Source organism: Crassostrea angulata, chromosome 3, assembly GCF_025612915.1.
Source record: "Crassostrea angulata isolate pt1a10 chromosome 3, ASM2561291v2, whole genome shotgun sequence".
NCBI classification, from domain to species: domain Eukaryota; kingdom Metazoa; phylum Mollusca; class Bivalvia; order Ostreida; family Ostreidae; genus Magallana; species Magallana angulata.
The window spans coordinates 25348358-25376024 of NC_069113.1; the positions used below are offsets into that span (position 1 = coordinate 25348358).

General features: G+C 33.8%; 1 protein-coding gene across 1 annotated transcript; it reads right to left on the reverse strand.

Moving 5' to 3' along the window:
• Positions 1-3055: 3055 nt before the first annotated feature.
• LOC128175742 (translation initiation factor IF-2-like) lies at positions 3056-27379 on the reverse strand. Its single transcript, XM_052841579.1, has 17 exons — positions 27222-27379; positions 23624-23907; positions 22734-22845; positions 21273-21338; positions 20192-20315; positions 18316-18476; positions 17845-18021; positions 9594-9643; positions 9219-9308; positions 8450-8574; positions 7845-7923; positions 7194-7319; positions 6326-6560; positions 5971-6108; positions 5280-5444; positions 4713-4853; positions 3056-3382 (listed from the first exon to the last, which is right to left on the reverse strand). Exons 2-17 carry the CDS (start codon positions 23894-23896, stop codon positions 3213-3215), a joined length of 2232 nt encoding a protein of 743 aa, XP_052697539.1. The 5' UTR covers positions 23897-23907; positions 27222-27379; the 3' UTR covers positions 3056-3212.
• Positions 27380-27667: the final 288 nt, after the last annotated feature.

Here is a 27667-nt window from a genome sequence, read left to right on the forward strand (position 1 = left end):
GTCGGACGTGGCCGAGGCGGGTCGTCGTATTCAAAACAAAAGAGACAAGTTGCTCTACGTGCTCAGCAGTTCTGAAAATTCATGTTCCAAAAAGTCAAAGGCATCCAATCTAACGCCTGTCAAAGGTTTGAATTTAAAAAAAAAATAGATGGACGATGGAATGTTACAAAGAATTCGAAGCGAGCATTTTACACAGTTTCGATGATTCTAACGTTCATTCGCCCTAACCTCATTTTGAATGTAACGTGTATGACTGTGCAGGCACGTAGCATCAGGGGGGGCCAGGGGGGGCCTGGCCCCCCCACTTTTTCTCGCAGCAACAAGATTTTTAAAATTTACATATAAAAAAATGAATTATAGAGGAGTTGGCCCCCCCACTTTTTTGGAAGTTAGTAAAAAATTGGTATTAAGAATATGAAATGAGTAGTCAAATTGAAGTTACCTCTCCCCCCCCCCCCCCCCGGATTAGGAATTTCATGATTTGGAGGGGAAAAAATTTTTGTAGGGAAGAATTTTTTTTTGGAAGTATAGTTGAGTCTGAGCATGTAGGAAAGCGAAGGCACGTAGAAACAGACTTGAGTCCTCTAACTAGCCCAAGATCACGTTCACCTGACGACTTGGGATCTGGATTGATGGGATTGCACAACATCAACAATACACATACGAAAAGACAAAGGCACAAAGATATCTGCTCAAGTCCTCCTACGACCCAAAAATCCCTTTCACCTGTTGACACGCAGTTTTGGTCTTTGGAACTACATCACATCAACAACACACATATTGGAAGACGAAAGATACCGGTACGTAGATAGAGGCTCAAGTCCTCCAACGACTCCATTGAAGGTCATTTTTCCACAGCGATGCCTACTTTACTTCTGGAAATGTTGGTAGGCATTCCCCGAACACTCTCCTACGCTAGATGAAGAATTGATTCATATATAGTCCGACTCAGAGGATGAGAGAAGCAGCAGGATTTTGACTATATAGTCCGCAATAGGTGTAGTTTTCCTGGCCTTTTTTAACGATTATGATATTTTTCTTGGCAAGTAAAATATCAAAATCGTTAAAAAAGCCAGGAAAATGTCAGATATCTCGCACTAGATTTTGACCATCACTCCTCAGCAAATGAGGAATCAGGCATCTCGACTATTGATTTGTGAAGCAAGAAATCCGTTATTTAAAGCTTTTTTAAGATTTCAATTTTGTAGCAATTTTATCATCATTATTTATGCAGGGTTTTTTAAAAGTAAAATATGTGGGGGGTTTTCTTTGCTCATTAATATTCTATAGCTAAAAATATATCCTTAAATTAAGGCAGATCTGATGGTTAATTTGTTGACCATCCTGCCTCCTGAACTGATTTTTGTTCATTAAAACTACCATTTTTCAATGAAAATTAATAAGTTGATTCTTCTTGGCATGCATTGTTATACTATGCTTTAATTACTTAATTAATTATTTACAGCTACAATTTTTTTCTTCTTTCTCTATTTTTTTAATTCATTTTTCAATTTTATGACTGTGTCATTATTAAAATGATGAGAGAAAAAAATAAAAACACACGAGTACTTGAAAGACATTGGAAAGTTTATTGATAATGACCCCGAGCATCAATCCTTTATACTTAACAGTATTTCTTTTTTATAAAATGTACATTTATCAGCAAAAAACAAAATTAAATAATTATCTTTATAACAGACAAAATGCTGTTGGATCGTTTGCTTTCACAACTATATATATTTACATTCAGTGTATATTTCCCGGAAATCTGCGACGTTCAATTTCCTGCGAATACATTTAGCATTTTCACGGCGCATGAGCACATATACGTCAACATGCGTTTTAAATATATCCATCATTGTAAGATTAAACGAAACATTCAAACTTGCATAACCAATTGGATATGTACTAAAATCAAATATCTTCCTTAATTGAAAAGTTTTTTGACAAAGTTTCAGCCACCATATTTTTAGTCGGGGAAGCGAACTAAATAACACGTTTAAAATATGTACCATGTATGTTTCAAATTCCTGACAAACAACGCATATGATGGCTTAAAAGCGACAATACACAGTCAAGTACTTCATACAAATAAACATCAATGTGAATATACTAGATATTAGAATTGAATGGTTATTTTGGATGTCGTCGGTCCTATAACACACAAAGGCTATGCAGACAAATTATGATATACCGCACAAACGCGGGGTATTCAGTTTGTCTGCACAGCCTTGGTGCGTTATAAGACCGAGGACATCCAAAATTAAGCATTCAATGCTTTTATAATTAATGATGAAATCCTGAAGTTTATTCTGATTGTCTGCATTTTTACTAGCTAAGGGTTTGTTCCGCACCGCTCCTCACGAACCCTTAGCATAATGTGCTATCAAAAGTTGGGTTTACTGAGAGCCTTCGACCAATCAAAAAACGCAAAACATATCTGATTTAAACAACATTGATTTCGCATTGCTTATTTACGAATTTCTCTAGCACGCATAGCTCAAACCCCCTATTTTTTTAACGGTAGTCTCTCTGTTTGAGCCTTCATGATAACTAGAGCATGGAATGGTGCAATAAGTACACTTGATTGTGTATCAACAGAGGGGCATGCACTTATAGACTAAAGATTTAACACTCCCAGTCTTACATCATTCAATGAATTCGATCTACATATTTAACATTTAACACTATTCCTATTCATTGGATACACAAGGTATTTAAATGTTCATTCAACTTGTCAATATCAATGTCTTTGGAGGCTACCATTACTGCACCAGTGACGTAAAAAGTATGACACCTTTCATCATTTCACTGATCTATAAATAAGCTAGCAGATCACGTGATGAAATAATCCCAACTTTTTATAGCACATGACAAGGGTTCGTGAGGAGCGGTGCGGATCAGAAAACCTTGGCTAGAGAAGATGGTCTCCCTGCAGGCAACATGCAGTATTTATACTCAAATGATTCTTTCATCCACTAGCCTAGCACAGTTTTCAGCAACAATGTTATTCCATAATGAGTTAATTAAATAGTGAAAAAAACAAGGCCCCGTAATAAGCAATCAATTTGCTTTAATTTAGATACGAAACTCACATTTCTTACATATCCTTAAACACATTCATTCCATAATAAAATTCACTAATCATAAAAAGAAATAAGTCAAAGGTCCAAACTTTTTCCATTTTTAAATTAATCACCATGCTTGAAAATTTAATCTGGAGCCCAATTTACTGTCTTCTTTACAACTTTCCAGTCAAAACACTCAATAACATCTCCTTGCTCAAAGATGAAATCTTCATCACTGACTAAAATTCCACACTCTTTGCCTGACGAAATAGTGTCAACTTCATCTTTGTGATGTTTCAATGAGTCTAATTTTCCTACAAAGAGAGAAAATAGTACACAAAATGTCAAGTTTTCTATAGTCTAATACATTTTACTAGAACTATTCCGTTTTTATAAATGAAGCTTAACAGGCTTCATTGACATGTAACTTTTATTAAAAAACAAGTATAACCCTACTTTGAGAAGGGTTTAAATAAGTTTCATTGATGTCAGGCTGACTGCATACATGTACATGAGAGTGGGGGGTAAATCATTAAAAATTTGATATCCAACTTGTCTGTGTTATGTCCCTGAATCTTTCATGTTACACTGTGTTAGTTACCAGCCATGTATTGCCAGTCACATCATTAAACAAAGAGTGTAGTACAGTAAAACTCATTTAGTGCGAACATGGATATAGCGAATTCTCGGATACAGCTAAGTTTTGTTGAGTACTCGGTAAAATTTTTAACAAATCTTGGCAAAATTTTACGGTTATAACCAATTCGAATATAACGAATTTACGGATAAAGCGAACTGATTTTTAGTCCCTTAGAGGTGAATAATAACAAAATTAAAAACTTTTATAATGAAGTTCTTTACAGTGTAAAAAGTTTGCACTACCATTAAACATAATAAATAATAAATTTGAATAAATTTTTTTTCATGTATTTGTTTTTTCAATTCTTAATCCAGTTATTAAAGTTATCAAAGGAATGTATTTTTATTTTAAGCCTCAATTAGCAATAATTATAGTCTTGCGAAAGAAAACATGTATATAGTGAATTCGCTATAGTTATTATTAAGAATTCGTTATATGTATATAACGAATTACTAATATAACAAAGTAAATCGATTGGTCCCTAGGACTTCCCTATAACCATGTTTTACTGTACTAGTGAATACAGTTGAACTTCAATATCTTGAACACTGATATCTCAAATACAGTGGATTGACGAAGTCATTTGTAAGCCCAAGTCACTTATTTTTTTAGGTATTTTACCCTTGATATCTTAAATAATCGGATATCTTGAAGTTTTTTAACAGTCCCATCTAGTTCAAGATAATGCAGTTTGACTGAAGTTTAAACTTATAAATTGCTAATTGATTGGTTAATTAAAGTATATGCCTTGGTAACTGAATAATCTAATTTACTTTGCCATAATCCCCAAAGAAAAAAGGCCGGGGGGGGATTTGACTTGATTAGCATCAACCTCTTGACTCTGATCTTTCACAAGAATAAAATATGATAGTACATGATGTATGATATATTAGAATTGGCTAAGGCAAACTAAGAAAGAAATGCCTAAAACACTTTTTTATTTTTAACCTGAATTCAATTGCGGGATATATTAATGAGAATGATGGTATCCTAATCATTTGTACCTTTATAAACTTCTTCCCCATTTCGGAGAACCTTATACTCAAGTTTCCTTTGCAGGTTTCCTTGAGTACATCTACATCCAGCAACCATTCGCGTTGTGTCCCTAAATTTATACTCAAAGACTTGTAAGACTTCTGCTTCGCCTGCAATGCCAAAGAAAATTTAAATACACTGCAAATTTGTAATATCCAGTTCTATAAATATTATCAATGATAAGAGCAAAGAGTTTCATTAGTAGATATAGTGTTACGTCAAATTGTTTCCACCATACTAATAGGTAACCTTACTAACAATATAAGTACAACCTTTCTTGGCCTCTATTCAAATGATATTATCAACAACGATAATAAGCAAAATAATTTCACATTCACGTACAATGTACGTGTATCCTGGTTTACTGATGAATAGTTCAAAGCAAAGACAATCAAAGTTGTGTAATTAAAAATGAAAAAGAGTACATGTAATAGAAAGGTTTGGATGAGTTGGAAATAAAGTTCCATGAATTATCTGAATCAACTTCAACTCCATTTTGATTCTCTCCCCATTACTCAAAAATATCTGACACCTACCTTTTTTATCTTCTTCCATGAAAGGTGGAATTCGACTGTTAGCACTCTCGTTTAACTGGTCTATCAGCGTGTATATCACGTTGTTTTCCTTTATTACAACATTTGCCTGTTCAGCTTTCCTTCTAAGATCTTCAGAAACCGGAACATTAAAACTAAAAATTTCAGCTGAAATGAAAGTCAGGATACAAATAAGTGAAATAACTTTGATTTATGAATTTCATAATTTATAACGAAGTGCCAGGGACGGGTGATTTTGCAATTTTGAAAATCACTTCACTAAGTGTCAATTAGGTATAAGCATGTTCGTTATAACAGTGTTTTTCTGTATGTTCTCATTTCCTAACTCTAGAAAGGCCTCTTAGCATAGTTTAGAATAAAAAAAAAACATTTTTGGCACATTGAATCTGACATTTAATTCAAGAGAGTTTACAGTACACACACACACACACCAGAATCTGGGTTGAGTTAAATATAAACTGCACACGTATGCGTATGTTAAAAACAAATACATACAACATTTTCATCTCAATTTTGTAGCACTGAATTCAAAAGAGCAGACAGGCAGAAAGCCCAAAAAAATCTCCTACCCCCCCCCCTTTCCACTCATTCCATCCAAACTTTGAACTAGAGAACAAAAAATTTACAGGTAGATACTATTCCAATTTTATGAATATCAATCAATTTGACCTACCATTCAAACTTTCGGCTAAATTGACATCTGCTTCAGTAACAGGGCCCACTTCATGATGAACGACCCGCAGTTCACACAGCTGTGAATCGAATGTTGAAAACATTTCTAGTAGAGCTTCAATGGAGCCACATACATCAGCTTAAAAGGAAATCAAAATATTTCAAATTATTTCAAAGTCTATTAGTCTATTCAATATGGCAGCATCTCATCTAATGTGGAGCATGAGCAGCCAAGCATTAAATGTTGTACCATATCAAATACAATTTCTTATAAGTAAATCATTAAATACATTTATTTATATGGACATGTATAACCCCAACAGATGTAAATCCAAATGATATATAGCTTTACAAACCTTTAAGAACTATTGGTAGATTGCACTCCCCCAGCGTTGATGGGAGGTCCCCGTCCTTTGTAATTTTCCTTCGGGCCAATATGAACTTGAAGAAACTTTCAGCTTTCACTTCCATTAATTTCTTCCGAATCTCTTTCTGCTCCTCTTGCTGCCTTTCAATCATGGGAATAAATTTTTCTATCTCCTTGGCTTTCCTGTCTGCTGCAGATATTGTGATCAGTTCTTGAGCTTTCCTCTGCAAATGGTTGAAATATATTGAGGCAACTACCAACTATTGTCAAATGATAAGACACTGCCATGTGTCACATCCCAACATTGTTTAAGGTGGTATGACACACCTGTCAACATTAATGCGAATAAAGGTACATTATAATAAAATTCCTTTTACTGGTTTAGAATTTTTAAATATTTGATAAAAAAAAAATATGTTTTATAATCTGCTGGAATTCAAAAAAATTATAAAAAGCTCTAACTGGATTCGAACTCATGACTTACAGATTTGTAGGTAACACTCTCACCCTTTGCCCTATGTAAGGCAACAAATTTGGGATAGAAAAAAATTATAAAATCAAACTAATTGATTCGTTTGGTTATTTCAATAGAAAGTACGTCACATTATGAAGGTGTCCCATACCACTTTAATTTTATTGCTACCAGTATTTACAACGGTGAATAACTCCATCTTATTTTCCAATTTTCATTTAAAGGTTATTTTTTTTAACATTTTTCTTTTAAATTACAACTACAAGGTAAAGAACAAACTCATACCACTTTGGATAAACATTATTGTTTCACCCTTAATACCGGGATTTTTTTCCTAGCATGTGTCTTTATACATAAATAAAACATGACATAGAAATAAGCTTACCATGCTCTTGACCTCAATAACCTCATCTCCAGCCTGGGGAAGCTCCCTCCATCCATAAACCTCTGCACAAAATGAGGGGGTCACCGTTCTTACTGCCTGACCCTGGTTATTTATCATCTTTTTTATCTTGAAAATAAGTGTAAAAGAGTAAGAACTTCTGAGGCTAACTAGCATATCATACATGTATCAAACAGAGTTATATTGCACTCAAATTAACAGTTATTTTTACAAGAATACCAAGTCATGCCTACTCCCTCTCTTACAATTTTCTGATAAATGAATTTTCAGAATGTCTATACAATGTAGGATAAATTTAAATCTTATATCAATTCAATTTGTTGCGAGAAACATGACTCATATATGTAATGGTTCATTAAATAACCATTAACATTATTAACTGAATTCAGTGATACTCATATATGTAATGGTTCATTAAATAACCATTAACATTATTAACTGAATTCAGTGATTTCTTTATCAAAATTATTCACGCAATTAATTATTATTTATTTATTATTAATAATATTAATTATTATTGACTCTCTTATTTGAAAACTTTAACTTCTTTATGAATCATCTGAGTACATAACAATGTTAGATCGTTGAACAGAAATCTCTGAACAAATTCAATATACATGTACATGAACCAACCTTCCCAAATGCTTCTCCTGCCACTACCATTGTTCCTATCTTCATAGTTCCTCTCTGCACCAAAACTGTTGCAACTAAGCTAATGGCAAAGTATATATATGTATATGTAAAACATAATTAAGAACAATAAAAAAAATTTTTTAAATGATAAAAAAAAATAAGGTGGGATCAAATGAGACCTTGTTTCTTCACAAACTTTCTTGCTGTAATGGAGTTTATAAAGACTTACAAATGTAGTCTTATATATGTTCTAAAATGATGTACCAATAGCTGAATATTGATGAATTTTCTTTTTTGGACAGCAAATGCTGTCTTAAAATTTTGAAATCATTGTTCTTATGAAACGAGACTATTTTCAATGATTAAATATGATTTATAAATCAAATTGCATCTGATAAACATTGTGTCTCAGAGAGAGAGAGAGAGAGAGAGAGAGAGAGAGAAGGTACATGTATTTATAAAAAAAAAACCCATCTTGCATAGAGATATTGATTCAATTTAAGTTATAGATATAGCCTGAATTGACAACCACAGATGAACTCTCACCAAAAGAACATTTCTACACATTAAATTAGAGTAAGACAGTAATACTGTGATCTCATTACCCAATCTTAGTGTCCATTTTAGACTCAATGATACGCCCTCCCATTTCACCTTTAACATCACATCTTAGATCCAATATTTCTGCTAAGGCTGCTATAGTATCTTGTAACTCCGATATATTTTCACCCTAATAAAAATGAACGATTGAGGTACATTTTGTATACTGAACTAAAGTTTGGTAATCACAGTATAATTAATATTACATGTTGCAACAATTATTTAATTGGATTCAAGTTTGCCAATCAAATACAGTCAATGTACTTTGCCAAATCAAGACTAGTTGAGTATAATTTCATCATCAGAAACATACAAATACATAGCCAATTGACATATCTTCTTAAAAGTGTGACTGAAGAAGCTGATCAGAAAAGAGCACAAATCAGAGGTCAATGGCCAACAGTCAGTGTGTCTGACTACAAATACATGTAGGTCGGCAGTAAATTATAGAATAGAATGTTTAACTTTTCAAAAGCATGTAAAGACAATTAGATGACAATGTAAGTAGAATTTTTATATTCTTCTTCCTGCGTAAATATGTAGAAAATTGATGGTTGCTACCTTAATTCTGATCATCAGCATTCACTGAGGCCAAATTCAGTCCTTTACCAGTAAATAATTCATCCAATCCGACATACTCGAATCATTAATCTTGTATGCTTTATTCAAGAATTGTTAGACCCTAATGTTAAATGTTTAACCTTTCAATGAAGATTAAGAGGTTTGTTTTTATAATATTACTTTTTTTAATCAGATCTATAAGCTTTTTGATACCTTTAGAGCAGATATAGGAACAGCGGGAACATCTCCTCCATTCAGTTCTGTCTGAACGCCATGTTCCAACAGGCTGTTTAATGTCCTCTCCTAGAAAAAGAACTCAACTGTTTAAAAGCATCCTTCAGTAACACCTTTCATCTTATTTGCTATGAAATGCAGCATACAACACTATCCTATTTCCACTTTCAAAATTTAAAAATTAAAAGTTTTTCACATTACTATATACACTGTACACTGTACACATGAGCTGTTGCAATGAGATGCAACAAATTCCCAAATTTGTAATTCTGATTCTCCTAAAACAACATTCATTCCAGCGAAATATGTTATTAAATGCTTCAGAATATCAATGTTAAAGGTACGTTCACTTACTATATCAGCATTTGGTCGATCAATTTTGTTTATGGCAATCACCAAGGGAACTGTAAAAAAACAAAAAATAAGATAGTAAGATATACTTTTTCTTCTAGCAAGGGAGATATTATAAAAATTCACTGAGAAAAATTAATACTGTAGATTGGCAAATAATCACGATGGTTTTAATTTCACTATGTTCGCGATTTAATATTTTCTCGCAAAAATAAACCCATCGTGAATACTATCATTAGTTTTCAAAAACGTTACAATGCTTATACTCTGATCAATTGATTTTTAAGCAGCATTAAATTATAACAATCGCAATTGGTACTTTAGTAGAAATCGTGAAATTTTAACACCGTGGACTTACAGTATTATGGGTAACTAAAGCATGGATCTTCGAAGAATCTCTTTTAATATAGGATTTCACATAAAAAGTATTTTGGTCAAATCACAACATTCCAGAATTCAGAATTATCTATTAAGAATACTAGATAACAAATAAAAAATGGATCTTCAAAGAATCTCTTTTGATAAAGGATTTCGCATAATAAGTATTCTTGTGAAGCAAAGTTATATTATTCATTTTAATTTTATCTAGTTTATTTCTTTCTTTAACGTATGAACTTTGTTTACTAATTGATATTAACTCCTCATCTCTGACCTAAATTGTATTTGTTATGAAACATAGTGAGGAGTTATTTTAAAGAGAGGAGTTGATTTTATTATTAGGAGTGAATTATGCACGTGATTGAGGAGTTATTCTAGAGACGTTATATATAAAGGGAGATTGGCTTAAGTTCAGTGCGGGTGGTTTTATCTAGCAGAGTAGTAGGTTAGAATTGCACAAGTTTTGAATGAATTTATACATATGTTTCTTGGATTATTACCTTTTATTAAAATTGTGAGAACCTTTAAAAAGGAGAAACGTTGAGAAAATAGAAACGCTACAAGTGGTGGCAGCGGTGGGATACAATTTTAAAATTGGTAATTATGGATTAAAGTGAAAATTTTTATATAATTTGATTAACTTTTGACGTGTGGAATTATTATTATTTTTGGAGGGATTTATTAATGCATAGTGCATAGTGATGGATTATCAAGGACGACAAAGATTTGTGAACTATTATGACATTGTAGAAAATGGAAATCTTATTCTCCTTGGACAAATTAATGTAAGTGACCGAAGAGAGTGTCCCAATTGTTTTGTTATGTTCAAGAACAACGAGAATCGTCACTACATTATTACAGCAATCGGAAAGAAAAGTGAATTTTACAAATGTCCGTTCTGTGGCTGCAGAATTAAAGCATTTACAGAAACACGTGTGGCGTACCGATAAACTTTCTGTGAATTCTTTCTAGATTTAGTTGTTTAAATAGTAGTAGAACTTAGCAAGCTGGATATTTTTGTAAGTGCTGTTTTAGTGACACATGTTGTTTTACTTTGTTTGTTGCATATGCAACCAGAAAATAGTGACATGATGACTACGCCTCGAGGAACTACAAATATACCGCAATCTTCACCGCGTACTGCCGTGCGTCGGAACTTGTTAACGGAATTCAATGAAGCTGATTCTCCTGTGTGTCCGATGTACAGAGAAGATTTGAATACCCCTGCTGTAGAAACAGAACTAGCAACAACCGAGGGCACCGCATATGTGAGCAATTCAACAGGATGGGGACAATTAATAGGATTTTGGTTCGGTGTGATTCCTATTTTTACAACTCTGTTGTATGTCGCCTATCAGTTCTTTCCTGGAGGAATAGTAATGTGGGCTACACGAGAACTGATCATTGTGTTAATATTTGTGATTATTTTTGTGATATTAATTAGTGTATTGTATAAATGCTGGATATCAACTGGAAGAACAGCTGGAAGATATCGACAACGTTCCGTGCGGGGTGCGATTCCAAGAGGTAGAAGTGATTTTCTGGCAACTCCAGAAGTTACTGACCAGACTGAAAGTAGTGTCAACATTCCAGTCAAAAGGACATTTTCCGGAGATGGATCGACTACCTGGACTGAATTCTTCAGATATTTTGAGAACGTTGCTAATTTAAATCAGTGGACTGTACAAAGAAAGAGGGGTGTGCTGTTAACTACTTTACGTGGCCAAGCAGAGACATATGCTTATGGACTTCCAGACAACACCATGGGCAATTATCAGCATTTGACAGAAGCTTTAAATCAGAGATTTGGATATACAGCTCTGAAGGATAGTTACATTGCTGAAGCAAAATTACGCCGAAAACACGTTAATGAGACATTTAGAGATTATGGACAAGCGATTGAAGATTTATTCAGAAGAGCTTATCCTGGAAACAGAGCATGCGTCGATGAAAACAGTTTAAAAACGTTTCTGGATAACTGTTCTGAATATGAGGAGTTCCGAATGTAAGTTAAGAGGACGAGGCCGAAAACAATTCAGGAGGCAGTTACATCAGCCATGCAAGAAGAGTGTATTCGGTTAGGCAAGGAACAGTCATTGAAAAATTCTAAGACAGTTAGAAGGGATATCTACACAGTCAACCCAAAACAACTATCCCGTGGAATTGATAAAAGTTATCAAAATGGAAAGAATTATAACACCAGAAAGAGATGTTATACCTGTGGATCATTAAGTCATTTGAGAAATCAATGTCCTAGTACAAATTCAGTTGCAAGGAGGGAGAATGGCGGAGCAGTTCCCCAGGGAAAAGACGCGCCGCCGAGGCAGTAGGCCATGCGTCGGACGGCTACATAGATTGGCCTGGTGCTAATTCTGATAACGATTCTTCATCTTCTAATTATCAAAGAACCACAACTAATGACAAACTCGTTGATGATGAAAATGGAAGAGATTTGACAGAAGAATCTGAAGATTTCCCATCTTGTTATAAAATAAATGCAAGTAAAAACAAGAGAGGATTCTACGTTGATGGACTGATACAAGGTACATTTGTTACGTGGAAGGTAGACACTGGAGCGAAAAATACCTTCATAACAGAAGATATATTTAATAAAATTCCTCCAGAAAATCGACCAGTGCTGGAGCCAGCTAGAAAGAAGTTTGTGACTGCAAGTGGCCAAGATTTATATGTACTAGGAACAGCGCATATGACGTTAAACTTTGATGATTTTGAAACGGATTTAAGGGTATTCGTTGGTAGAGTTTCTCAGAATTTAATAGGAGCAGATTTTTATTCATATTTTAGATGTAATTGGGATCATGAGAATGGGGGATTGTTTGTTAAAGTTCCTGGTAATAATGCTTGTCTTAGACGTACCAACTGGATAATAGCAAGTCAGGACATTTCTGTGCCACCAGGACACGAAGTTGTTATCCAAACGGAATTCACTTACCCGGAGAACAGTGAAGGAATACCAGTTGTGTTATCAGATTTTCTGCATAAACATAAGTTGCTGGTTGCAAGAACTCTGTTAAACGCAAGAACATTTAACGGATATTTAAGATTGTTTAATCTGGGAAGAGCAGTAGTGACAGTAAAACGCAATGCTAGAATAGCAATATTTTCTCCTGTTATTAAAGTTTCTAATAGTGAACGCCTGAATTCAGAGGAAGTTTATTTAGTGGAGGAAAAGAATCCAAAGGAATTACCTGCTCATTTAATTCCTGTGTATGAAAAAGGTCGGATTTACCTCTCTGATCAAGAGGCAAGTTTATTTAAGAAGTTTCTGCAGAAACGCGTTGCTACATTTGCTGATCCTAATGGACGCTTATGACAGACAACTTTAGGAGAACATCATATTGTTCTGAATGACGAACGACCTTTTAAGGAGGCATCGCGGAACATGCCTTTATTCAAGCGTGATATTCTGGATAATGAGATCCAGAAATTGGAGGACTTGGGAATAATAGAAAAATCCCATAGTCCGTGGTCATCTCAGCTTTTTTTGGTGCAAAAGAAAGACAAAACATGGCGCGTATGTGTGGATTATCGAAGACTCAATTCGAGAACGATAAAGGACGCATATCCAATACCAAGAATAGATGACAACTTGGACGCTTTAGTTGGATCGATGTGGTTTACCTCCCTAGACTTAAACATGGCGTATCACCAAGTACCGATGTCGGAGAGAGATAAGGAGAAAACAGCATTTGCGACTCCCAGAGGAGGACTATATCAATATAACGTCATGCCATTTGGGTTGTGCAACGCCCCGGCGACATTCCAAAGGATAATAGAAAAAGCTCTTTGTGGATTACAGTGGAACATTGCTGTTTTATATCTTAATGACATTATTGTGTTTGGAAAAAGTTTTCAAGAACATTTAGAAAATCTTAATCAAGTTTGTGACAGACTGGACTCAGCAAACCTAAAATTAAAGCCATCGAAATGCTTTTTCTTCAGACAGGAAGTAGAATTTCTGGGACATGTAGTTTCAAGATATGGTGTGCACACAGACCCGAAGAAAATAGAAGCAATTAGGAACATACGACTTCCTAAAAACGTATCAGATTTACGAAGATTTTTGGGAATTATGTCATATTACCGGAAGTTTGTCAAAGGATTTGCAGAAACAGCTAAGTGCCTTCATGCTTTAACTAAGAAAAATGGAGTATGGAACTGGACGCCGGAATGTGATCATGCTTTTCACGAACTTCAAGATAAGCTTATACATTCTCCTATACTTGGATATCCAGATGTAGATGGTGGACCATTTGTGCTAGATACAGATGCTAGTAATGATGCAATTGGTTGTGTTTTGTCACAAATTCAAAATGGTGAAGAAAAAGTGATGCAGTATGCCAGCCGAACTTTAAATTCCCATGAAAAAAACTAGTGTAACGAGAAAGGAAATGTTGGCTGTTGTTTTTTTTATAAAACATTTTAAACATTATCTTCTTGGACGGGAATTTATCTTACGTACTGATCACGGTTCCTTAACCTGGTTACATAGGTTTAGAGATCCAGATGGCCAAGTCTGTCGGTGGTTACAGCAGTTATCGGCGTTTGATTTTAAAATTATTCACCGACCGGGAAAACGTCACAGTAATGCAGATGCTTTATCGCGTTTACCGTCAAATTATGCAAATGACAGTGAAGAAGTTTGTAGACAGTGCAATCGAAAATTAAGTGACATTTATGATGGAAAGCAGCAATCGCATGTACACGAACTAAGGAAAGATATCAGTGAAAGTGGAATATGTGACCAAGAAAATATAATTTGTAATATTGTGAATTTATTTAGTGAGGACCATTGTTCTGAAGTAAAAAGCAAGAAGAAAGGACGCACGGAAAATAGACCAAAGCGAGCCATAAGTGTTGAGATGCCAGTAAACGAGTTATCGTACGAGAACATACGTAAGGCACAAGAGAATGATGACGGAATATTTCCTATTTTAAAGTTGCTTAAAATGGGAAAAGACAAACCCTCGTACCAGGACATTTCCCATTTACACCCAGAGTGTAAATTTTGGCATGCACGTTGGGAATTGTTACGAATTCATAATAATGTTTTGTGTATTCTTTGGACAGAAAAAGATGAAAATAGACTGCGTATTTGTACTCCGAATAGACTTCGCGAGGATGTAATGTGGTATTTACACGATGCGCCTACCTCAGGACATATGGGAATTTACAGAACACAGCAAAGAGCTTCCTTTTCATCATATTATTGGCCGGGGATGAGACAAAATGTTCGTGATTATGTGAAGTCCTGTGAAATATGTGAAGAACGGAAAAATCCTGGAAGAAAAAGACGACATTATATGGAAACCTATACCGTTGGTGGAAGATTTGAAAGAGTTGCAGCAGATATAGCAGGACCATTTCCTAAAACTGCAAATGATAATGTGTACATTTTAGTTATATCGGATTATTTCAGTAAATTTGCAGAAATATTTCCGATACCAAATATGGAAGCAAAAACGATAGCTAATGTATTTTTCCGGGGCTGGATAAAAAGATACGGGTGCCCATACGAATTTCACAGTGATCAAGGTGTACAGTTTGAAAGTTTAGTGTTTAAACATCTGTGCTCTATGTTTGACATAGCGAAAACAAGAACAACTGCATTCCATCCAAGATCTGACGGAATGGTAGAACGACTCAATCGAACAATTAAAGATATGTTGTCTAAGTATATAAATGTGAAACAAACTGACTGGGACGATTATATTGATTGTGTTGTGATGGCATATAACTCATCAGTTCACGAAACGACTGGAATTACGCCTTTTCGCATGATGTTTGGTTCGGAGATGACTATACCCGTAGATTTACAAACGGAATCTCTGGAAATCGGAAAAGGAGAGAAAATATCGGAAACAAAATATGTGAAAAATTTGTGCAAAAATTTGGAGCTTGTACATAAATTCGCTAGAGAGAGAACTTCGGGAGCAGTGTGCAGACAAAAGAGACATTATGATAAAACAGCTGTGCGGAAAACTTATAACGAAGGTGATATTGTACGGAGATTTCAGCCCAAACAAATTGTTGGCACAAAACTCGAAACTGGACTGGACCATGGATTATTACGAAAAAATTAAGTGATGTGTTGTTTGAAATTAAACATTCGAGAAAATCTAATCCCGTCATTGTCCATGCTGACAATATAAAATCATTCCAGATACGAAAAACAGCAGAGTTAAAACTGAAACACCTCCTCAAATTCAAAGAGATGCCGAGCAAAACTGTCAACACGCCTGAGCTGGATCCCTCCTCAAATTCAAAAGATGCCGCCGAAACACCGCGCGTGGGAAAAGCTAACGCGCCAAAGACAAACCCGAAGTTGTGTATTCCAATTCAAGATCCTCCTCGAACTGACCAACCACGTGATCAACAGACCGTGGGTATGCCTAAGAAAACTATGCGGGGAAGAGTCATTCGCAAGCCACAAAGATATTATGAAGACTGTATTATGTGATAAATGTGGAATTGTTTTTACCAGATTGGATAATTTTAAAAGACATTTCAACCATCAACACAAAGAAAATGTAAACTTATTTCAGTGCATGTTTTGTGATAGAGTTTTTAAGCGAAGAGAAAATCTGCGCAGACATTTTCACAATAGACATTATGATTACGATGAACAGCTGATAAATGATTTTGATTTGTGTTTTTAAACTGTTTATTCCAAAAATCATGGATTTTAACGACAGAATTATTAAAAACCCGGATTACAGTGACATTTCGTCAGATGAGAATGAAGATGACTTTAATCAAGACAGTGACACTATTGCTTATTCTAACGATGAAAAATCTATGGATTTCATCATGATATCAGATGAAGAAGAAGACGATCAACAGGAAGTGTACGAAGATACTCGTGAAGTTGTCGTGACACGATCAATCGGACTAAATATGACCAGTGTTTCTGTTATAAAAGATGGTGAGGTGATCAATGAACAGAGAACGATGGAAATTAATGTTTGCGAAAACATGGATAGACAAAGTGCGAACATTTTTGCGCAAAGAACTTTGGAGGAAATATCAATTTTCCTAGCGGAACTAAAGAGACAGAGTTCAAATCCCGAGTGACATTTTGTATATATGTATATATATCAGACTATTTTTAGTAATTGTATAATATTTTGTTTTGTTTTGTTTATCAATGTTTATTATTGTTTTGTCGGAGTCAAAACTTGTGCAGGGGGGAGTGAAGCAAAGTTATATTATTCATTTTAATTTTATCTAGTTTATTTCTTTCTTTAACGTATGAACTTTGTTTACTAATTGATATTAACTCCTCATCTCTGACCTAAATTGTATTTGTTATGAAACATAGTGAGGAGTTATTTTAAAGAGAGGAGTTGATTTTATTATTAGGAGTGAATTATGCACGTGATTGAGGAGTTATTCTAGAGACGTTATATATAAAGGGAGATTGGCTTAAGTTCAGTGCGGGTGGTTTTATCTAGCAGAGTTGTAGGTTAGAATTGCGCAAGTTTTGAATAAATTTATACATATGTTTCTTGGATTATTACCTTTTATTAAAATTGTGAGAACCACACAGACTTATTCTTTAAAAAGGAGAAACGTTGAGAAAATAGAAACGCTACACTTGTCATATTACAAAATTTCTGAATTACATTATCAATAACAATTAATAAAAGCATGCACATGTATTTATCATGAGCACTTATTTATCTAAGAGGACATGAGCTATAGTCTAAGCACATGCAAGGGCCAAGCTCGTTTTAACATTTATTTCAATGTAACCATAAATAAAGTTATTTATGGTTACATTGAAATAAATATTAGAACGAGCTTGGCCCCTGTGAGTCTAAGAAATAACAGAGTGGTTTAATAAATATTGTACCATTATATTTGCGGGCATGTTCTATGGACTCAATAGTTTGAGGCATGACCCCGTCATCCGCAGACACAACTAGGACGATGATGTCGGTAACAATGGCCCCTCTTTCCCGCAGGGCTGTAAAAGCAGCATGGCCGGGAGTATCCAGGAAAGTAATGTCATCTCCTGATGATGTTTTCACTGCAGAGAAAAAACAAATTTATGCCATATATACCAGGGCTATTCCTTCACTAAAAGATTTTCTTCAAAAGTCTGTTGTAGAAGTTTAAAACAGAAATTCAATATTTCAATATTTTAATCCCCTTTCCCCTCTCAAAAAATATTTAACCACCATAGCATATGTTAAAAATACTTCAAGGAAAATAAATGAAGCATGAAAAAGTATTAAACCATATCAGCAGGCAATCATATACATGTACATCGATTCTTGCCCTTCATCCTTTATTCAGATAATTAAATATGATTATAACTTACCAGTAAAGGCTCCTATGTGTTGAGTAATTCCCCCAAATTCCTCTGATACCACATTAGACTTGCGGAGTGCATCCAGAAGCGTGGTTTTTCCATGGTCTATGTGACCCATGATTGTTATGACAGGTGGACGAGGAACCAACTCCTTGGGGCTATGAGGTGGTCTGGAATTTAAAAAAAGGTCTTTCATAGCTATTATATGTAGTGTATTTTCAAACTGAATTAAAAATCACTACAAGTAGTTGCATGACTGTGCATTTTTCAAAAACCATGATAGATTTTGAATTTAGGCACAACATATAAAACCTGAAATAGATACAGAAAAGTGCACATGCAAATAGTCGATCATTGATACAATATAGGCAACATGGATCCCATATCCTGCATTTTCGTATATCCCGATCCCGCATTTAACCACACTCCTTTGGCGATTTCTTAATATTTTCCACATTACAAAATTGTGGCTAATTCATTGTGGCTTGTGACCTACCATTAAATAAAGTGTTCGGAGATTTTTACCTGTACGCTATTAGACAATAAGACAGCCACCTAATATTGAGAGTCTTTCTTTACGGGCCATATCTGATGTATTGTTTTCATTTTAACAATTTTCATGTACCTTGTAACTGGATTGATATGCATGTACCAGTGGCTATTATTTCAAAGACATTTTTATCATTTTTACTTATCTCTATCTATTACAATCTACACGTAGGTGAGGGTAAGACTATAAAATAGTTTTTTGTTGTTTTTTTATGATTTTAAACATTTCCGACTCCAAATATATTTCTAATACATATCAATTTGTAGCAAGTTTTAAGGCACAGTCTTTTGATGCTCAAGACACTTAACTAGTATGTGACAAGCACATGCTACATGGTGAATGTTTACCATACAATAAAGGTCATAATATGAAAATTTTACTTTACCCGTAATATACTAAATGATTATTAGTCCCCTACCGGTTTTCACCGGAGGGGACTAAAGCTTTCCTCTGCGTCCGTCAGTCCATCTGTCCGACCATCCGTCCGTCTGTCTGTCCCACTTCAGTTTTCCACACTTTTTTTCTTTATGCGTTTGAGGAATAATATGAAATTTGCTGAACAGCTTCAAAATGTCAAACTACAGATCAAGTTTACACTTTTGTAGCGTCTGGTTGACATATTTTCGAGAAAATTATTTTTATATATTCCAATTTTTTAATGTTAGGGTTCGATATTCTGCATAACAGTGCATTGTTTTCACAATTTCCACAAACCGGTAGGGGACTTGTATTGCTTATGCAATACTCTCAGAATGCTTGTTTATATCATTTTATGTGTGTTGAATATGAAGCTACTACATGCATACAAACGTAGTATCAGTGGGGAATGATGTTTTTTTGTAAACCCCCCTCACCCCCTTCAGCTCGCTAGGACTGTTACAGTAAACTGTGTATGACCTTAGTCCTAATTGTTTTACACAAAGGTGTGAAACCAATGCAATGAGAGGAAATCAATCTACACTTCAATGCACAGAATACACTTAAGGCATGAATATTTAATATTAGTATACATGTATTTCAAATGAATGTACGAAAAATAACCTCTCTCTCTCTCTCTCTCTCTCTCTCTCTCTCTCTCTCTCTCTCTCTCTCTCTCTCTCTCTCTTGTACAGTGCCACTTCTGCTATTTTGAATTTGATTTATTTATTTTTTTTAAGATAAAAGCATTGTACATGTATAAGAACCAAGGAAAAGAATGGGGACCAATTTTTCACAAAACAACAAAAAAAGTCTATATACGGTAACTCGCATTACTGTATATTAATTCTGCAATTGCACTTAGACTTTAACATTTGTTGAACTAATTAAAATTAGACACCACTGTACATAACATACCGTCTGGGTGTCTCCATTTGTTGCGATGCTTCTTCCATCTGCCTAAGGCGCTCTTTGGATGGTATTTTCGGAACCACTCCTAGCATTTTGCAGAGCTTCTTAATCACTTTGACATTAGAGATTTCTAAATAAATAAATCAAATGAAAAAAAACAAGCATCATCATTAGCCATTTAAATGTACATGTATATTTCATGTTTCATTAAAGCTTATTTTTCATTCCATTCATCAGTGACTCCCAGTACTTTATTTTGCTCAATTCAATGTAAAAGCGGTTGGGTAAGACAAATTTCATCATACACAATGTAGGTTGAAACAATTAAGAAATATTTACATTTTCCAGTGTTTTTATCTGTGATAACACTAAGAATCCATTTTGTATTATACAGTCCAATAAATTCAAATAATGTATTGTTGGGGCGCAAGTGGGGTTGGCATAATTAATATTCTAATATCTAATTGTACAACTGCTGAAAATTATATAAATATAAGGAATAAGGAATCATAAAGCACTTTGAGCTTTATTAGATTTAATCATGCCCTGACCAAAGTTATCACCTCATAATACCCAAAGAATGATTCCTTATTCCTTAAATATGCATGTCTGAAAGGTTTTTATGAAAAAACACAAATGAGACTGTAATTTTTTCCCTACAAGCTAGTCTGCTTCCATATATATCATATTTAACAAACTGTGGTCCCCTTATATCTCAATTGACTTATAGGACTTAGCTTTTTTTTTTCTTCATATAATATCTGTAGTAAACATGAACCCATAAGTTTTGATAACATTGGCTTCTGGAAGGGAAGATTTTCAAAACAAATGTACCCTATGAACTACTTTGTAATTACTATCCCTTAAAAAGAGGCATGGCCATGCAGTCATTTTCAAAAACCTTCCCAAAAGAATATGTTATATTGGGCTGAAATTGCCAAACAGTTGCAGAAAAAAAGAAATAAGTTTAAAAAAGATGATGCCATGTGAAAACAATGACTGTGACAGTGCTTGTTCAGAAATTTTGGTTCAGGTGAGCTAAAAAGATTCAAAGGAAGATAATCAACTCTAGATCATATATAATTACTTTGGTCTTTATTTTCAATGTGCTTGGCCAAGTCCTTGTCTTCAATCACAGTTCTCCATACTTGATCTACAAAATAAAATAAAATTCACTTGTTGTTACATGAGCATCAAGTTATTCAGAGAAACATGAAAACTTTCAAAATTTAAGAGAATTCTGCAATAAACACAACTGTATACTGATTCATTGTCACAAATGAAAGGAAATATGTACAGTGTACATGTATGATCCACTCCCATCTTGCTTTGGTTGCAACAGACAAGAATATCCTGCAGTTCATTAAATCATTGACCAGTGCATGTAAATTAAGCAAAGTCAGAAATTGACCTTTGATGCAACATTTGATTATCTAATCTTTGTCTAAATAAAACGTGTTGTTTATTGCCGAGGTTGTCGAAGCTGAAATATCATAACTTTCTCTGACTTTTTTCTATCTTCTTCCCCTCCCCTCCACTCCCCTTCCCCACCCTGGAAAAAAGGGAAAGGGAGGAAGAAATATTATTGAAGCAAAGGCTGTCGCAGTGCACTGCGTGTTCAATAACAACGGTTTAAACTTCACTATTAGATGAATACTGGTATCATGCTTTTTGATTCTTTATGTGTTCAAGCAGCTAGGAGTTTGAAAAGAGAAATAATTATGCAGACTCAGGACCATGGCTTTAGACAATGCTGTTGATTGTGCAATATATTAATTTTCCAGTATCTTTGTGATTACACTTCGGAACAATTTTGTAATTTATTGCTCAATACAATTCATCAATGACGCAATTGTCACGCAATTGACGCACTGCTGGGATGTAAGCGGGTTTTAAGCATTATTATACAAAATGAAAATAACATACCGTATATTATCAGCAATTTAATATTTATGCGTCATACAATTGCTAAATATAAGTGATAAGGAACCATACTTTGAATATTATGAGATGATCATTACAGACGAGAAGTGATCAAATTTATCATAAATTCAGAATTTGATCACACACCTGCAATCATAATGATTACTTCACAGGGGTTTTCCTACTGTTTTTAAACTGGGTCCAGGGTCTGTAGAATAGGGAAAATTGTCGCGCAAACTGTTGATATTGGGAAAATAAACATTTTTCCTAAAAGTGCTACTTTTTACATTTTTTATCTATTATGCTTCAAAATATAAAGAAAAGTGAAGAAAAAAGCTGTTTTGTTGCATTTTTAGTTATCAGTGATGTTCAGCATTGATTCTATGATTCTAATTACTTTATTTCAATGATATTTCTCTTTTTCTTGTCTTTAAATGTCAACAGCTCTTTCCAATATCTAAGGCCACATGATTGGGAAAAGAGGTCTTGAATTGGGAAAATATTAATGATTTTTCCTTTGGGAATGGGTCCAGTTAATGAACCCGAAAATAAGCTAGGAAAACCCCTGCCTGATATTACTTAAAGATCTATAAAAAGGATACAAAAAGTCATTTTACTCAATTACCCAAATCAGTCTCTAGTTTTTGGCAGAGTTCAGCAACAGTTATTCCCCGATTGACCTCCACAACTTGGCCTGGAGTTTGTTCTTGTGCATTTGGATCCTTTTTTACTCTTATCTGTATCAAGTTAAAAAAAAAAATGCTACAATCATAAAATACAATTATATCTGCCTCAAAATCTGGGCAAATCTTTATAAGGGGCAAAACCACGTTTCACCCAGTTATGTATAAAGTTTATTTTGTAAACACCAGACTTTGTACATCAATTTTTCCAGAAGAATTTTGCTTAAATGATCAAGAAAAGAACTGCATTCATTTGCATATTACTATACTGATTCTAAATAAAACCATTGTTTTACAACAATTAAGTTACCTATACAAAATTTGATATGAAACTTGACCAAGCATCTCTAATATATATGCAAGTTATATATATTACAACAAAATCTTTCAAAAATGAACTACCATGAACAATGATGATTCTACAGTCATCAACTTTTGAAGACCCTTGGTCAGTATAGCTGCAATATAATTTATTGCAGCAATAACTTAGTCGGTAGTAGATGTACAAAAATTGCAGTTTGATGTTAGAACCATTTTAACAAGACCTTCAACTTTCGGTTGGACGTAGCTATTGATTTCTTGCATCAAAACAAGTTCAAAATGACGCGATTTCAAGCGAAATATGCACTGATTGTGTAGTCTTAGCTCAAAAGCCAGACAAATCTTGTTAATTTTAAAGAGCCATGGCCGAGTGGCCAAAGATGAAATAGACAGGTCTACGTCACATTGCTGTTTGACACAGCTACCCAAAGTCCAAGCTTTTGTTAAAATGGTTCTAATTGATCAATTCATGTGGACAAACACACTGAAAAATTTCTGCTTATATAATTACCACAAATTTTTTCTTAGGGGTGTTAGTTGGTAAAGCCTTCAGAACGTTCATCAAACCAACATCATGTACATATTGCTTCCTGCTTGTATGCAAAAGTTGTCTTTGAACAATGATAGACTGCATAGCATAGGAATCAAATAAAATGGACCGAGTCCAGAGTCCTGACATTCTTTCAAGAGAATAGATGGCATGATTTTGCTGAGAGACTGCAGCTGAGAGTCTTTGCTGGATAAAAAGTTTCTGTATGCTGGTCAATCTGTATGCTCTTGACATGATCAAGGAATCTACAATTTAAAAATAATCCAAGAGATCAGCAAGGAAGAAACTAATACAATGTAGATCTAATTTTCAGATTTATATTTTTATCATTCAACTTAATCAATTTTTAATCAGAGTAACAGAGTTAATGAAATGTGCCAGATCAAACTGCAGGTGATCTCAAGTAGCTTTCATTTATTTTGGATAAAAGTTAATACTCTTTGGGACATCATGTCATGTTAATATTAAAACGCTAGTATAGAAAATAAAATTTAATCGAGTGACGTAAAGAGGTGAGTCGGTCATGTTGGTTGATATTTGTGTATTCATTTTATTTATCAATTTATTATAATAAGATGTATATTTAGAGGTAAGGAGCAGTTAAGGTGGTAAAAATTGATGACTAACAACCATTTAATGATCAAGTTACCATTGTTGAAGAGAAATAGTGACCAAGCAATGTAGTGGCGCTCATAAGCTGGAAGAACTTTTTTAAAGCTAATTATAACATGTATTAGTAACCCTCTATAGTTAGTTTTTAAGGATTTTCTTTAAGACATTAATGTTACCATGAAGCCTTGCCGCGCTCTGTAATGAATGTGTTCAAACAATGGCATTTTACAAAGCATCAATGCCTTTACTAAGATCAGAGGCATAAATCACATGTTATCTATGTCTCTGCTAAGATTCTACACAACGTGAGAATTAAGGCATTGCAAAATCTGGAGAAAACTGCAGCTTAGCAAAAATTAGAAAACCACTCTATATATTTCCATGCTTAAGGTACCTCACTACACCCAGACTTATACTTTATGAGACACTACGTCACAAGATGGTGATTTAAATGTTTTTTAAACTGTTTACATGTATATCGTTCGATTCGGTTGTATATCGTCCTAGCTCAGTGGTTAAAGTATTTGGGCTTCTGAACCACAGATCATGAGTTCGAATCGGACTGGAGCTTTTGTTTATTTTCACTGAATTAAATTTTCAAAAATGTCATTTTTCATCCAAAATTGCACATTTTTTTGCCTATTTGACTTAACTACTTCTTATCCATTATGATATAAATCATAATCAAGTAATTTTTTGCTGATATGAGAAAATATTTCAAGGTGTAGTGTGTCACCTTCAGTGAAAAATAACAGACTTTAAACTGAGTAAATGAGTGGGATCAATAAAAAATATCTTTACATGTTAAATGTGTTCATTGTCATTTTATTCAATTGTTTAGAGAATTTTCAAAATGTGCGGCAAATTTGGAAAATTTATGGGACACAGTGACAGACAGATTTTAAGGTCATTTGTTTTCTCTGCTGATTATTCTCTCTCTCTCTCTCTCTCTCTCTCTCTCTCTCTCTCTCTCTCTCGTTCTTCACTACAATGAAGCGATTCATTTACAGATAAAACTTGAATTAAACTATGACTAGGAATCTTAAAGATAACAGTTAGATCGAACTAACACATCAAAAATAAAACACTGTAACATATGTGTTTAGATGATACATAAGAGTTGCATTTTATTTTTGAATTTTAGAATATTTTTTTTAATATTTATGGTGTTAGTACAATACGATATTATTTATTATCAGTTGTATGTAGCCTACCTACATTGTATAGCTCCCTATAAGGAGTTACTGTACATTCTGTCCCACCCTTACTTAGGGTATGTACAGTCATTTTACCGGTAACGAATCAGTATGCGGTTTCGTCGTGCATGCGACTATTATTATCGGAATTCCAAATGTTTTTATTTTTTGTTTAAATCACGTTTCTTTGTCCTTCTAAACTGTAGTATCAAACTTACGAAAATATAAAGGATGAATTATGGAGATAGTTATTTCAACACCCCCTCCATTTTCCTAGTTTCGAATACGTTTTCCAGTATAGAATCAGGCGCCCTCTATCACTTCTGACCGAATATTTTGGGGCGGATTAATTTTAAAAATGCACTAGAGGTACATGTCAATAGACTTATAAATGAAGAAGGAAAAATAATTGTGGAAATATGTTATTTAAACAAATAATATGATCGTTATTTTTATCGTACAGTTTTCCTGTCAAATTAAAACTGTACTTGAACAGTTTTCATTTTGCGTTACTTTATGAAATTAAATTTTCATGAAAACACTTTATAAAAGTAATTAATGATAAGTAGTTGCCATTTGCCTTTGTTTTGCCCGTATATCTATCAATATATCCAGCCAAATAATACTTCTGTCGCATTGAACCGATACTAGGAAAACTACACGTGGTTCTATCTGAAGTTGTAATTTCATTCAAAGCTCAATTATTATTTGATATGATGCATAATCTCATTAAATGGATTATAATTACTAATTATCCACTAAAAAGGCTTCAAGAACAAACTTATTTTCATAGTTAGGTTTAATTGTTTTCACACTTTCGTTTTTTCTGCCTTGCACTTCCGGCAGTTCATATCTGGGTCACCTTTTTAATTTGTAAATAATACGGTAAATAATCGTGCAAATGTCAAACAACTCCGCACACTGATAGAATATTAATTTCTGTATTATGATTACATAGCTTGGATTTTCTAAAACCTTAACTTCGTTTTTCACAAATAATTTTTCTAAATATTATTCGATACTGGCAAATATTCGCTACCGGTAAAATGACTGTAATACATATATTATCATTTGTACTAACGTATTGTATTAACGTATAATGACCGGTGAATTACTTATACAAATCATGATACTATCTTTATATTTGTATAAACTACTTTTATGACTATATATTATATGCACACTGTTCATATGTTTTGACATACTGATGTATATTTGCCCGGCTGTTACAAGTTCATGTATGTATATGGACTATTTTTATATGTAGAATCTCTCTTTTAGGCATTTCTATCTAATATCTGTAATCTTGTATGCCCTCTGGGCCCAAAATTGGAAATAAACTATTATTATTTTGTAATGATTATTATTATTTGATAACTACTGTAAACTATTTCCAAATTACTTTCAGCTGATAATTTCAGTAGTATGGTACGTAATACTTGCATGAATTAAGTAGAGAGAAAGAGTTATTCTTTTTTAATACGAATATAGTTTAACTGATAATTTTATACTTACCCAAATTTACGTACTTATGAATGAAATGTTATATTGCGACATGTATAATTACAGTTGAGTAATTATTATTTATATCATGTATTTGTAGGAACGACACATTTATATCTAATATATTAGAATAAAGCGGAATCTCAAAAGTCTGATTGTTAACAACACCATCAATGTAACGTTACGTAAATTCGAATATTTCTTTATACTTCAGAATGAATAAAAAAATATCGTTTTAATTTACTTACTATATGCTCATATAAACATGTCACTGAATTTGGACGAAAATTTCATGTTTTGCGTGGAATAAATCACGGCGCGCTTGCATACAGTCAAAAATTACGGCATAAGTCCTCTACAGTTCGAATGATCTCTATACACTATGACAATCGTAACTGCCCGGCTATCTCTTTTCGCTATTCTTAACGGAAATGACCGAGTAGTTACGATTGTTCGCTTTGAAGCAATTTAAAATCCCGATCCCGATTAAAATATGACTTCATATTGAACGGAACGAGCAAACACATTGTTTGATTAAAATGAAAAAAAAAAAAAAGAAATCAAACTATCATGCAGTTATATGTACGTGTCCCATATTACACTGATACATATTATATATTTACTACAAGCTCACTCCTCAAGTTGTTGTATTATGAATTTCTCGTGAAGTATCATTGAAATTTTTCGACTATTA

Bases quoted from the DNA above. Each gene is read 5' to 3' on its own strand.
- LOC128175742 (XM_052841579.1), bottom strand. From the start codon at position 23,896: ATGTCAAGAGCATACAGATTGACCAGCATACAGAAACTTTTTATCCAG. The intron at 22,846-23,623 runs GTAATTATATAA...AACTTGATACAG, and splicing joins CCCCTAAGAAAAAATTTGTG to ATAAGAGTAAAAAAGGATCC. The intron at 8,575-9,218 runs GTATCAAAAAGC...CATTTTTATTAG, and splicing joins TTCCTATATCTGCTCTAAAG to GGTGAAAATATATCGGAGTT.